The 14433-nt window shown below is 37.0% G+C and overlaps 3 protein-coding genes across 3 annotated transcripts; all 3 read left to right on the top strand.

The window, feature by feature from the left end:
• Positions 1-931: 931 nt before the first annotated feature.
• LOC125204100 (protein NRT1/ PTR FAMILY 3.1) lies at positions 932-3653 on the top strand. The gene is made up of 4 exons (XM_048102656.1): positions 932-1177; positions 1275-1492; positions 1858-2414; positions 2633-3653. Exons 1-4 carry the CDS (start codon positions 1111-1113, stop codon positions 3498-3500), a joined length of 1710 nt encoding a protein of 569 aa, XP_047958613.1. The 5' UTR covers positions 932-1110; the 3' UTR covers positions 3501-3653.
• Positions 3654-5831: 2178 nt separating this feature from the next.
• On the top strand, positions 5832-8232 carry LOC125204850 (ACD11 homolog protein-like). Its single transcript, XM_048103594.1, has 4 exons — positions 5832-6301; positions 6929-7101; positions 7610-7755; positions 7922-8232. The coding sequence occupies exons 1-4, from the start codon at positions 6020-6022 to the stop codon at positions 8026-8028; spliced, it is 708 nt and encodes a 235-aa protein (XP_047959551.1). The 5' UTR covers positions 5832-6019; the 3' UTR covers positions 8029-8232.
• Positions 8233-9565: 1333 nt separating this feature from the next.
• On the top strand, positions 9566-13684 carry LOC125205888 (pentatricopeptide repeat-containing protein At1g55630). The gene is made up of 3 exons (XM_048105062.1): positions 9566-9761; positions 10443-11577; positions 12326-13684. The coding sequence occupies exons 2-3, from the start codon at positions 10462-10464 to the stop codon at positions 13382-13384; spliced, it is 2175 nt and encodes a 724-aa protein (XP_047961019.1). The 5' UTR covers positions 9566-9761; positions 10443-10461; the 3' UTR covers positions 13385-13684.
• The last annotated feature ends 749 nt before the right edge of the window (positions 13685-14433 follow it).

Below are 14433 nucleotides of genomic sequence, written 5' to 3'. Positions count from 1 at the left end.
ACTTTACGAATCGAATATTGCTTACGGGTAATGATATTAATAATGGAATCTTCCTCAATCATGTTAACTCGAGATTTTATGTCACGTCACACTTTGAAAGCAAGTTTTTCTTTGCTTTGAATTTGTATTATGTTTCAAAAAGTTCATCTACTTATAGTATATGATGCAACAACATCTTGTAAAGGAAGAAAATATATTAATATGATAATGATTTAGGTGAATCAGGAATTCTCGATTTATTGTATGACCTAACTACATATAAACTAATAGTAGTAGTATTTAAAATAAATCATTTATTCATAATCGGTGAAAGTGTGCCATCCACCACCTTGAAATAGTAAAGCATGTGGTCTTAAACTAAATTAACTAATGAGTGTTAAATAGACAATCATGACCAAATAGAGATAACAAAAGAACTAGACGCAAGTTCTGTGGAACGAATATTGTTATATCACTAGGATGTGTTTTTACTTATTACCAAATTCAGTTTGAATATACTATCAGCAGGTAATGTCACATTTAAGGTAATTTAACAATTGAGTTATTTATACAAATTAAACTACGCAAGCATATACTTATAATAATCATATCATTTTAAAGAGTAAATACAATTAATTCACATTCAATCAATTAGTAAAGTATAAACGAAAAAAAATAGCCCCCAAAAAATGAACAACAAATAAACACAGCCGCAAACGGCATGGCGACAGAAATCATTTCCAAAAAAATTCACTGCTGGCCTCCTCTCTTTCACAAACAAATTTTTTCACGATTCCTTCTCTTTCATGAAACCGTATATCTTTTGTATCACTCTCCCGTTCCCATTCCCATTCGGCCATTCCTCTCAACTTTTTATCTTGTTGTTTTGCTTTTGTTGCTTCGCGACTTGTACCAATTTGAATGTTCATTTACCACCACATAAAATAAAAATGAGCTATTCACAATGGTAATTAACGGTAAGAGAAAAAGTGCAAAAATAAAAATATTAATGAAATGAAGAAAAAAAGGTTAGGCCTAGTAGCTAGCTAGGCTGCGTGCATGTATAGACAACTCTGTAATGCCTATAAATAGGTGGCTAACACCAACTCAAAAATACCCAACACTCACAACATGGAAATGACGAAGCAAATTTCCCAAAGGAAACAAGGTGGCATGATCACTATGCCCTTCATCTTTGGTAAGCAACATTTCTTGTAATAATAATCAAGATTCAAGACATAACATCCTAGTATAAATGCATTTCCTATGTTTTAACTATATATGCTTATTTGCAGCAAATGAAATATGTGAGAAACTGGCGGTGGTCGGATTTGGTACAAACATGTTAAGCTACTTAACAAGCGAGTTGCATCTCCCACTGACTCAGGCGGCCAACACCCTCACCAACTTTGGTGGCACCTCCGCCATGACACCGCTCCTCGGCGCTTTTATCGCCGACTCTTTCGCCGGAAGATTCTGGACCATCACACTCGCTTCAATCATATACCAAATCGTTGAGTTTCCTATGAACTATACCTAAATTTTCGTTTTTAACCAACTCTAATTTTGGTCAATAAAATGTGCTTTCTATAATCTATTACAATCTTAAATTTTTTGAATCGCTCACATAGTGCAAATTTCATTAATTGATCAATACTCAATTTTCCAGAGTCTAATGTGAAATTCGGATGGGCGACGATATCTTTCTAATAACCACTAATTTTAAAGGAATCCAAATTTTGGGAAAGACAGAAAGTAGAGTTTTGTGACAACTATCTTTAAGCTATTTTCCGACCACTTCTAATAACTAGTAAAACACAACAATGTGGATACCAATGTTGGTGCTAATTAAAACACAATTTGTGTGATTGGAAGCAGGGGATGATAAGCTTAACAGTGTCAGCAGTTGTGCCGAAGCTAAGGCCACCCCCTTGCAAAGATGGCCAAGTCTGCCAAGAAGCAAGCTCCGGGCAGCTGGCCGTGCTCTACGTGTCGCTCCTGCTGACTGCGCTGGGGTCCGGCGGGATACGGCCTTGCGTGGTGTCGTTCGGGGCCGACCAGTTCGACGAGAACGAGCCGGAGCAGAAGACGAGCACGTGGAAGTTCTTCAACTGGTACTACTTCTGCATGGGTGTATCCATCCTCGTGGCCAACACCGTCATCGTCTACATCCAAGATAACATCGGCTGGGGCTGGGGCCTCGGAATCCCCACCGTTGCCATGTTTCTCTCTGTTGTGGCGTTTGTTGCCGGATACCCTTTGTACCGAAAACTCGACCCCGCCGGCAGCCCCTTCACGCGCCTAATGCAAGTCGCGGTCGCTGCCTTCCGAAAGAGGCACGTGCCTGTTTCAGAACGCACGATGTTGTACGAGAATAGGGAGCTAGATGCTCCTATCTCAATTGGTGGGAAGCTACTCCATACTCAAAGCATGAAGTAAGTACGTTCAATTTGTCAATCATTTTTCAGTTTCAGTCTAGATATACTGCTGCGTTAGTTAAATTTAGTCCAAAGTCAGCAACCCAAAATCAATTGGTAATAGACGTGGTAGACTTATGTAGTTGTTTCAGTGATGTATGATATTACTATTATAGAGTAATTATATTTGTTTCGTTTGCCAACAACAAGATCCTTAACGACCAAATTACAAACAGGTTCTTGGACAAGGCGGCCGTGGCAACTGAGGAAGACAACCTGAAAGCGCCGAACGCATGGCGGCTGAGCACGGTCCACCGCGTGGAGGAGCTGAAATCGCTGATCCGGATGGGGCCAATATGGGGCGCGGGAATCCTCCTAATCACAGCGTCGGCCCAGCAAAACACCTTCTCCCTCCAGCAGGCCAAGTCCATGGACCGCCACATCACCAAATCCTTCCAAATCCCGGCCGCATCAATGAGCGTCTTCACCCAGCTCTCCATGCTCTCCACCATCGTCTTCTACGACCGCCTCTTCGTCCCGGCCACGCGCCGCCTGACCGGCCTCGACCGCGGCGTGTCCTTCCTGACCCGCATGGCCGTCGGCTTCCTCATCTCCCTCCTGGCCACGTTCGCCGCCGGATTCATCGAGATCCGCCGCAAGCAGGCCGCCGCCGGCGCCGGACTGATGGACAGCCCCCAGGAGGTGATCCCGATCTCGGCGCTGTGGCTGATGCCGCAGTACTGCCTCCACGGGATCGCGGAGGCGTTCATGTCGATCGGGCATCTGGAGTTCTTCTACGACCAGGCGCCGGAGAGCATGAGGAGCACCGCGACGGCGCTGTTCTGGCTGTCGATCTCGGCCGGGAGCTACACGAGCACGCTGCTGGTGACGGTGGTGCACAGGGTGAGCGATTGGCTGCCGGATAGGAATCTGAATAGGGGGAAATTGGAGTATTTCTATTGGCTGATCACGTTGTTGCAGCTGCTTAACTTGCTTTATTACTTGATTTGCGCCAAATATTACACGCTTAAGCCAGTGAAGCTTGGCGATGATGATGCCGCCAGGGCTGACGAAGATTGCTTTGAGCTGACGGGGCGTGTTTAGTTTTTATTCTGATGGCGTTGTAGTTTTTAGATTATATCGGTGCTGATTATTACTGTGTGTATGCTGGTGTTTTTCTGCGATGCCCCCTTGGGCTTCCACGCCTCTCTTGATTTCAATTTTTCTATAAATAGATTTACTTGACAAATTTGACTATTGTCTTCTCCCACTCTACTCGCACGGGTTTTAAGAAATGTAGCGAAAAGTGAGTTGAAAAAGTTAGTGGATTGTGAGTCCTATTTTTAAATATTAATTTTATAATAAAATGTGAGTGAAAATGAGTTAGTGGAATATGAGGTCGATTACCAAAAATTGTGAAAGTGAAATGAGATAAATTTTGAGAACCGATGAAAATGAAATAATGTGACAAATTTATAGGGAGGGTGGTAGTACTAATAATACTACTCCTCTGTTATATCTAACAGGCGGAAAATTCTCTCTCTTTGAGGATCGAACAACACTACTTCCCAATTACAACCACCATATTGATGATGAATTGTGATGATCAAGATCAAAATCAAAATCAATTTTTTTTTTCTACTTTAATCGAACAGACGCTGACATGAAACGGTTAATTTAGTTTTGGATTGGACTGTTGCCAAAGCCCTAGGGCTACACAATTGAACGGTTGAAATGGGCCAATTGAATGGGTATTTTACAAATAAAAAATGAAGGTGCGTTAAATCTTATTTACAGCAATTAGTATATTAATCTTTTACGATTTCAACCATTTTCCTAAACTAATCTCGAACTTATTATAATACGACACTACGACTAATGTATTGAACGTTTATTTTATTTTGGAGGTGACAAATTGTATAGGCTAAGCATTATCGAATGAACTTTATAATAACCCAATCTAATACTATCCTAGCTTGAATCTGATATGTGAAGAAATTTCTCAAAATGAACACGAATTTGACCTGCTACATTCAAACTCGAACATGACACGAACCTGTTAATGTCAAAATATGATAACAACACACACCTGATTTTACTCGATAAGAACCTGGTATTAGATGATTAAACATAATAATTTACATGATTTAAATATGATTTACACTAACCTATTTAATACAATAATTTTTTAATGGGTAATCTGAAATCCAATCAATCCAATCCGAAATTATTAGTTTTTAATTGGTCAATCCAATAATAATCCGAACTCAATAAGACTTGATGCTACTATCCATTAATTTTGTGCATGTTTGTATTATATTAAAATTTATTAATCCTATAGTAATATCTATATTTTTAACTATTCTCATAAATCTATGTAATAAAAATTCAAACTATAACCAAGTTGAACCATAATGCATAGTAAAACTTAAATTTGTGATATTTATACTTATCTTCGTCCACAGAGTCTTGGGGAACATGTATATCTAATTTATATGGCAAAATTCTCGATCTGAGCGCGCATACAGTAAAATTGTATCCTTAAATGGGACATACTCTAGTATATTTTTTTATTCTGAATATAGTTGTTACACATTCTGAAAATGCATATTTAGACTAATATATACTTAATATAATTTAGGGAAAATATTTAATAAAATAAAAAAATGGAATTTGTAGAAAATATTTAGCAGATTTTTATATATAGAAGCGGGGCATGTTAGAGTGCCACCACCCTTTAAAATAACATCATACCACCATTCCTAGCCAATCATTTGTACACGTAGACGAATAATAAGCTGACACGTAGCAAAAATAAAGAAAAAATCCGAAAAAGACGGCCATCAATTTGTTGCTCTTTATACAATAATTTTTCTTGTATAGATTGCTGTGTAGCGTTTGTAATATTGCTGTGTAAGTGGTATCACGATGTCATTTTAAGAGGGGTTGTTATTTTAACACAAACCTATAGAAGCGTATACATTTGATTTTTAATATATTTAGTTTGGAGGAAATATTTAACACTAGTAAGACAAAATAATGGTGTATATGAAAAACATTTAGGATATTTAATTAAGATTATAGTGTGAATTTCATATATAAATTTTTTTCTTTTAATTTTCATTTAAATATATAATAAGATAATACTAGAAAATAATTATCACCAAATCAAATCCTAAAAATTTACAATGCAAAATTTTAATTCCCACGTATAATAAAATGTACAATGTGAAATGTGTTGCGTAATAAAATTTTAATTCCCACGTATAGTGAAGCTGTGCCCCACAAAATTGACCTATTGGTATAGAGCATGTCCTAACTATAAGGTAAAAATTGACGTGCTATTGAATCCAATTCTAGAATACATAGTAGTAGTAGTATTTTTTTAAAAAAAGTGAGACATGTCAATTGCAGAATAAAAATGGAATGAATGCAAAAGATGAAGGTCGGTCATATAACTACTTTTGGCGCGAATATGCAAAATACCCACTCAATACCCGAATCTCATCAGTCGTCAAATCAAACGCGCCTCTGTGAATCATCATTTCCACAAATTCACGCCTTTCTGTAGTCGGCCTAATTTTATTACACAGTAACGCATCAATCTCCCCAGACGACAAGCCATGCCTCCCCTCAAATTCCAATCTTTTTTCTCAACAACTGATAGAGAGATTCCGATTTCAGGAATTCCGATTTCTTCGGATGAATCTTACCAAAAAACAGATTTGACGCCGCTTGCGGCAGTGGTGGATGCGTTTGAGCAAATTTCGGCGGTGCTCAAGGCGAAGGGGCTTCATCACGATCTCGATTTGAAAACGTTCTGCGATGCGTGCTCTCTCGTGTCGGTGCTATTTGGGTGTTTAGGCATCGCGTTCAAATTTGCTGAGATGGAGTATGTTTCCAAGGTCGGTTTAATTTCACGCTGAATTATCCCCAATTTGTTAGGGTTTTCATGTATTTGATGTTGAATGCCTTCTCTGTGAAATCATGTGTTCTATGTGAATGTTTTTTTTGTTCGTTTTTGAACGATTGATCAGGAAAATTTGGAGAATTTAATTACTTGAACAAAAATTACTTAATATATAAGGGATGGAGTTGAAATTCCATTGTTGGAAGTAACTTTGTTGATTTTACATCAACATCTTGACAAACTGAAAAAGGTTTCTATAGTTTGTTTTCACTTTGATTGGTGACAGCTGTTAATTATATCCAAACGTAGATGCTATTTCTACTCATGTTTGGATTCAATCACAACACAAACATGTAGGACACAGTGATGTTATTCGCGAAAGAAGAGCATTATTCTACAAGTCCACGGAAGTATCAAGTCTCTGCTTGAAGGTTTTCATGCGAAACTGTTTTGTTCGTTACAAATATCGTGTAACTTAATCTTGGTTTGGTTAGCACCCGTACCTCTGAACTATTTGCAACAAGCATTTAGTTGAGTTGTGGCATCTATATCTTCTTCTTGTTGCAGATCGACTCCAAACTACCTAAATGTTGACTAATTGGTATGAGCTCATTGTTTTCAGGTAAATGATCTCGCGGAAGCATCACTAAGATATAGAACATTGAATAGCGTACTTGATTACGACACACAACATAACTCAGTCAGGACTCAAGGGAGTCTTTCGCGTAATTTGCGTAGAGTCAGGCAGGGCCTTGATCTCATTAGAGCTCTGTTCCAAAACTTTTTGTCTTCAAAGTAAGTCAGTTTCTCTTTGCATATTCTCTTGCTTGATGATTTAACTGCTTTCCTTTCATGAAATTCTTGGTAAGGTATGTTTTACAGGACATACCTAGATGCTTAATCCTAGATGGATAATCATATGATAATAAGTCATAACCCACCCCGTCCAACTAAAATAATCTCACAACTTAATCCTAGATGGATAATCATATGATAAATAGTCATGACAACTGAACGACATCTTAGTGTACTTTAGCATTTCCAATACATTAGTACTCCATTTGATAGATTTACACAACTTCTTAGTTGCATTTGTCCCGACGTTGGGCTATCACGCCTGCTCTTCATATTGATTATAAATGGAAAGATATTTTCAATAGTTGACAATCCACTATAGAAATAGCTCCGAAGCTTCTAGTGACTTCCAAGCCTCAAACTCGTTTAACAGTCAGTATCCCTGAGGGCCTTGCTGTGACAGCAGATTGTTTGACAATGCAACTAACACTTATGGTGCTGCTCACAGTGATTATTGCTTGAAAGATGCTGCCTCAGCTGCTTATGCAAAAACATGTGCCCCTTATCACTCTTGGGCGGTGAAGACTGCTGCTTATGCTGGTATGTATGCGCTGCCAACGAGGGATCAGTTGCTAGTGAAGCTAAATGAAACCGGTAAGCTGAGATTGTATCGCCATCACATTATGTCATTTACAAAGATACTTACTCAACACTGTTTTGTTGGCTCGCTGGAGGTTAATTTTGAGAACATTTAGATGTGTATATTCAGTTCTTGATTACGTTAATCATATGCTCCGATTTCCATCTTCTATGTTAACAGAGAACTCTGCTGAGAAGGAAATGATCAGATACATAAATGCCTCGCTTCCAGTCATCGAGTACATTGATAATCTGTACATTTCGAGACGTATCAGCTTGGATTGGTAAGCTTGTTCCAGTGGAGATCCCCAGTCACTCCAGATTTGAATTGTGGATATAAAATCTAAGCTTTAGGCTCTAGTACATGAATACCTCAAGGAGATATGACTACTTATGCTTTTATTTATGGTCTCAAGAATTCCAAGCAAATTGAACTTTGCTGTATAACGATCACTTTGTGGCTTAATATATCTAGTGCTAATTTGAAAGTTACATGTATCAGCTGAAAGCAGATTTTCCAGGCTCTTGAGGTATATGTAAACAAAAACAAATACCAAAATTATCTAGTTCCCAAACTAAATATTCAAATAAGGAAGCCATACAGTTTGAATAAGTGAAGTTCTTCATCAAGAATTGAAACTACTTCCAGATACAAATTTGAGAGTTCAAATCGACTATACAGCATTTTCAAAACATAGATCATCAAATCTCACAAAAAAATATAAAATTCTACCGTAAAGAAGTAAGACTAGGGGTGGGTCGATACGATATATTGTATCGAAAACGTTGTATCGTGTTTCGTATCGAAAATATCGATATGAAAGAATTTCATATCGTTATCGTATCGAAAGTTTCGATATATCGACTTTCGATATATTGAACTTTCGATATATCGTAAGATCGATACGATATATCGAAATATTGTTATCGTATCGAATACCTATATATCGAAAAATATAATTTCAAAACTGAAAAATAACACAAAAATTAATAAAACTTCAACACAATAAAATAAAGAGTGTTCTTATTAGGGTTTCATATATATATTTTTCTAAATATATGAATGAATTAAATGGATTTATAAATATTTATAATTTTAAACTTCAATATGTATTGAATTTCAATATGTTTCGATATATTCGATATAAAACGATATATCATATCGTTATCGTATCGGAAACTTACGATACGATACCGTATCGTATCGAAAATTACGATATACCAAAAATTCGATAATTTTTCGATATTTTTCAATACGATACGAGCGATATATCATTTTTTCGGTATTTTTCCCCAGCCCTAAGTAAGACTACAACTTCTATTAGAGGGAAAAACCATAAAACTAAACTAATACACAATGAGAAAGAAGCCTTTTTTCATAGTACTTCCTCATACTGAGGTCGAATGGGGAATAATATTTGATGGAAAAGCCCATAACTGCTTCTCTGTAAATACAACTCACACATGCTCTGCTCTACCATTTCTTTTTTACTTCCACAAAAGATATGGTTTTAAATTGACCAATGACAACTAGTCTTGTTACTTCCATACCATAAGTGATAATCCCCTCTCCAAGTATATCACTATATTGTGTTATCTCAGAAAAAAAGGATCTTTGGAATCACAAATTGGATCATTAACACAAATACAATTTCTTAAGATATTAAAATGAAAATCAATAATTAAACTATTCTCGGCCCACTTATCCAGATCATATTAAAAAAGCCCAATATCTGTTAACAAACTAAATCTGGCCCAATAATTAATAAATCAAAACACAAGACCTAAATAAATGTAATTAAATAATTTCCATCTTGGGCTTGGCCACCTCCCTCGTCTCCCTCTCGCACTCTTTACAACATTTCCGGTGAAACCAACAAATCTACCACCACTTCCGCCGCCTCAGCCCCCATTTCTTCCTTATTTTGCTCTCGGCGCCTCCGCAGTGGAATTGTGCTCTCCGCCCTCTTCTCAGCCTCAACTCAACAACATCAAGAAGCCTGATACTATTTGTTCATCAGGTACTTCTTCTTCATTGATGTTGCATATTCTTCTCCGGCAGCGATTTTTCTTCTTACCGTCTCCATTGTTGGTTTTTTTCGTGATGTGATTTGCTCCTGAATTGGTATTTATATACCTAAAAATTGGAATACTAAGATTTGTGAGATATTGCAATTCGAAGTCCAATGATTTGATTTTATTATTAACTAAGTGATGTTTCTTATTTTGGTGGAAGCTTTGTAATGTGCTGAATTTGACTGGGATCTGTATATGTTTGTAAAAGAAAGTGATGAGCTGAAATGAGTGAGAAAGGGTCTAGATTATACATGTTTGGTCACGGAAGTGATGAGCTGAAATGAATGAAAGTGATGAGCAGAAATGAGTGAGAAAAATTCTGGATTATACATGTATTTAGGGTTTAAGGGTTTAGGGTTTATAGAAAACAAAATTTTTTGGAATCCAAATCTGAAGCTCCAATGCTTTATCGCATGAGTAATTACAGCTGTTATCCGATAGATTTCCAAAAAACTCATGGATTTTACAGTTTTTATTTCGATTTAGGTGGATTTTAGTTGATTTTTAAGATTATAGTCAGTTTTTTTGGTTGAAATTTATGGATCTAATTCTGTGTTTGGATGTTATTCAGTAGACCCTTTCAGGATCGTGTTATTTTTAGTTGGTCTGATATTTTTTCTTTAAAGGCTACGTGAAAAGGTAGGTATGAATTTGAGGCGTCTCTTTAGCAAAAACACGGTGAACAGAATCGCTGAACTCAATGGCAGAGCATTCAACCAGCATTCATCTGCTTATAGATGTGTAGCAGCTGCTAGTATCCTGAGGCCCCCTACTTTTCATCCATCAGGAGCATACCATGGCTCATCTTTCATGAACTGCCCTAAGCATAACAGAATTGATAATCAGTTTTCTAGATGCATTCAAACTGCGGGACAAGTTGAGTTAGATGATGACTCATCAAGTCATTTGGAATGTGAGTCAGAAGATGATGCTACAATGAATGAGTTCTTGTCCCGGTTTGTTTGGCTGATGCGGAAAAAACTCGCTGCCGCATATCCCAAGTGTGAAAAAGATACAATTAACGGCATGCTAGTGATCATTGTTGAAAATGTTGTATCAGAGATGGAAAAGGGTGGTCTTCAGCAAGTGACGGGGTATGGTGCTTCTACACCCTCAGGAGATTTTAGTGAGGATTTGTGGAGAACTGTGTGGGACGTTAGCAATATAGTTCTGCGAGACATGGAGAAAGAAAAGAAAAAAGAGAAAATGAAGACATTTCTTCAGTCTGAAGAAGTTAAGGAAATGTACAGATTTGCTGGTGAAGTGGGCATTCGAGGAGATATGCTGAGAGAGTTTAGGTTCAAGTGGGCTCGTCAAAAGATGGAGAAAAGCGATTTTTATGAGAGTCTGGAACGCATGCGGAAAGAGGCTGCTCAAAATGATTCCCAAGAAAAAGATCAACGCGGAAACAAAGTCGTTAATGAGGACGGTAATCTGCTTGAAGGGAAACAGACTGGTGTCTCACTTCCTAAAAGACATGGCAAGATCAAGTATAAGATTTATGGGCTTGATTTATCCAATCCAAAGTGGGCTAAGGTGGCGGATAAAATTAATGAGCGTAGCAAATTTATGTGGCCCGAGGAGCCAAAGCCAATATCTAACAAGTGCAAACTTGTTACTGAGAAGATCCTCTCATTGAAAGATGAGGACGATCCTTTTCCACTTATAGGAGAATGGAAAGATCTTCTCCAACCTAGCAGGATTGATTGGGTTGGTCTTCTTGATAAATTGAAAGAGCAGAATTCTAATATACATTTCAAGGTATTGTGTTTTGGTCTTTCATGCAAATTTTATCTTGACATTTCTTTTAGAAGAGTGATGATTGTGTTGGAAACGATAGTTTTGATATATTGATTCCTATTTTTTTTGGGTTAACCAAACTATCCCCTAACCAAATCATCCTCTTACATGAATTTCTTTCACATGCCTATCTATTCCTGGTAATTTTGGCAGAATTGGATGTTTTAGTTTGATAAATAACCAGATCTAAAGACATGAATCAGATATGAAACTGTTGAACATATAATATTAACAATACAACTCTGACTAGATGTATAAATGAAGTTTTTACCATCATTGATATTCAAATAATAATTGCAAGGTAAGATATGATTTTTTATTTTCAAATTTACAAATCCGCGTTCAGTAGACGACTGATTACCACATTGACACTTGTCTATTTATGCTGAACCATAATCTAGATATATGTCTCAAATGCTTCGAAGAGCATAAAAGCTTTCTGTATAAAATCTGGCAACCATTTTTCAGTCAGTTCTGGGAAGCATAATTGAAACACTCATCCCATGTTAGAAGGGTGTAGGAGGAGCATTCGGTCATAATATTTTACTAGTACTATTAGTTAATGCTTTGATAAACCTTTGCATAGAATTTTATTGACTTCAGGTATTTCATAGTCATAATTTATGCAGTTGATGATCATTGACAAAGTTGTTTTTCAAAGTTAAATATCCTGACGTTTTAAATCTTAAATCCAACTTGTTTGTTTCAGGTTTCAGAATTTCTACTTTCTGAAGATTCCTTTGAGGCAAGTGAACGGGACTACTCAAAACTGATTGATGCTCTTGCCAAGGAGAACCGCTTAGAAGATGCTGAGAGAATTCTAAAGAAAATGAATGACAAGGGCATTCCTCCTGATGTTATCACATCAATAACATTGATCAAAATGTATTGTAAAGTAGGAAATCTTAGTCGAGCAAAAGAAGCATTTGATAGCTGCAAGGCCCATGGGTTCCGACCAGACGTGAAGGTCTACAGTTCTATGGTCATGGCCTATGTGAATGCAAACCAACCGAAAGATGCTGAGTCTATACTGAGAGAAATGGATACTCTGGGTATTAAGCCTCCAAAGGACATATACATGGCCTTACTTCACCTGTATACCAAAGCTGGCCATGCTGACTTAGCTGAACGAATTCGCACTGCCATGCAATTTACCGGAGGATTTAGCATGGACCTTGAATCTTTGACATTAATGATTGAGGCATGTGCACGAGCTGGTAACCCCGACCGTGCTTTGAACTATTTTACTCAGATGACAAACCTTGGGCTCAAGCCAGATGATAGATGCACTGCAAATGTGATTGCTGCCTATGAAAAGAAGAATTTGTTGGATGAAGCCTTGGAGCTTCTATTGAAACTTGAGAAGGATGGGTTTGAGCCTGGGGTTGCTACGTACACAGTTCTGGTTGATTGGTTTAGCAAGTTGGACCTTCTTGAGGAAGCCCAACAGCTATTGGACAAGATTTCCGAACAGGGTGAGGCTCCTCCATTTAAGCTCCATGTGAGCCTTTGTGACATGTATATCAAGTCAGGAGCTGAGAAGAAGGCCTTGCAAGCTTTAGGAGTTCTGGAGTCGAAGATTGATGAGTTGGAGTCGGAGGACTTTGAGAGGATTATAGGTTCACTTGCTGGTGGGGGCTACGTGCAAGATGCTCAAAGGGTGCACGGGTTAATGGAGTCTCGGGGATTCATTTTGTCCGACCGAATGAAGGTATCTCTGATGGCATCTCAAGCACTGGGAAAGAGTAAGAAGACACTAATGAGATAGAGGTAATAAAAATCAATATGATCTAGCAAAATGGTGACTTATGTGATGACGGTTCATTAGTGTATGTGCACTTAGTCATGTTAGTTCATTTTACTTTCTTTCATGAACTTGTTTTTGTTGGAGTGTATGCTTACGCTCATTTTTGTTGGAATCTTATGTCATCTAATAGGTCTGAGGTATCAGAAAAGAACAACTATCAGTATAAATTGTTGCTGTGAGTTCTAATAAGTAGAGTCTTTTGCACAAACTCATTTTAGGTATCCACTGCTGCACTTCTGATATGCTTTGTTTCGTTTATGACTTAAAAATGTCCAAATTTTCCTAGTTGATCTGTTATAAAATGTGTTATTGAATAGATTTGTCTAAGATAAGCGTGGACTGTGTATCATCTCTCGTAAAACAGAGTTGTAGATTGTATAAACTAGTGTTAAGTTTTTTTGCTGGTTGTGATCTTTCATTGTGACATTGCCGACATGAATCTTTCACCCAATTTTATATTTCACTATAAATTGACTGCTTGTTGAGAAATGCTAACTGTGTTTGTGTTTTTGAGCAACATTTATTCAGGTGTTTAATATGCCATGACACTTTAATATTTTGTTTGCTTTAAAGTAGTACTAATACATATTAATTGTAACATTTCCAACCAAACGTTGAATTATAAGCAAAAACAAGATAGTGATACTCTGTAAATGATAAAAGACATTTTAGTCAAACTCATTTGTGGAAATCATGCCTATTAACTACTTATTTATGTAATCATGTGATATGTAATAAGTTAACTTAAATTAAAATTAAATACTCTTAAACGGATGAAATTACTCATAACTAAAAAGTACAAACAAAATTAAAACACGAAAGACTAAAAATTGAACAAAGTTTTTAAAAATAAGCGCATATAGTTTATTTGCTTCTACTTTTTTTCTACTATTGTTTTTGTAGATGGATGAAATAATGAGAAATTGAAAAGAGTACTAGAAAGTAACATCATAATGTGGATTATTTGCTAAATTTTACCCTTAAACGAACACTTGTTTAGTTCCACTAAA

The sequence above is a fragment of the Salvia hispanica genome, chromosome 2 (assembly GCF_023119035.1).
Source record: "Salvia hispanica cultivar TCC Black 2014 chromosome 2, UniMelb_Shisp_WGS_1.0, whole genome shotgun sequence".
NCBI classification, from domain to species: domain Eukaryota; kingdom Viridiplantae; phylum Streptophyta; class Magnoliopsida; order Lamiales; family Lamiaceae; genus Salvia; species Salvia hispanica.
The sequence above is the reverse complement of the archived record's forward strand: the minus strand, read 5'-3'. Positions and strand labels throughout refer to the sequence as shown.

What these genes read in the sequence shown, in the direction of transcription:
- LOC125204850 (XM_048103594.1), top strand. Translation starts at nt 6,020, where the DNA reads ATGCCTCCCCTCAAATTCCAATCTTTTTTCTCAACAACTGATAGAGAG. An exon ending in CAAAACTTTTTGTCTTCAAA is followed by an intron (nt 7,102 to 7,609) that starts GTAAGTCAGTTT and finishes TGCTGCTCACAG; the next exon opens with TGATTATTGCTTGAAAGATG. An exon ending in AGTGAAGCTAAATGAAACCG is followed by an intron (nt 7,756 to 7,921) that starts GTAAGCTGAGAT and finishes CTATGTTAACAG; the next exon opens with AGAACTCTGCTGAGAAGGAA.
- LOC125205888 (XM_048105062.1), top strand. Translation starts at nt 10,462, where the DNA reads ATGAATTTGAGGCGTCTCTTTAGCAAAAACACGGTGAACAGAATCGCT. An exon ending in ATTCTAATATACATTTCAAG is followed by an intron (nt 11,578 to 12,325) that starts GTATTGTGTTTT and finishes TGTTTGTTTCAG; the next exon opens with GTTTCAGAATTTCTACTTTC.
- LOC125204100 (XM_048102656.1), top strand. Translation starts at nt 1,111, where the DNA reads ATGGAAATGACGAAGCAAATTTCCCAAAGGAAACAAGGTGGCATGATC. An exon ending in CACTATGCCCTTCATCTTTG is followed by an intron (nt 1,178 to 1,274) that starts GTAAGCAACATT and finishes GCTTATTTGCAG; the next exon opens with CAAATGAAATATGTGAGAAA. An exon ending in CTTCAATCATATACCAAATC is followed by an intron (nt 1,493 to 1,857) that starts GTTGAGTTTCCT and finishes GATTGGAAGCAG; the next exon opens with GGGATGATAAGCTTAACAGT.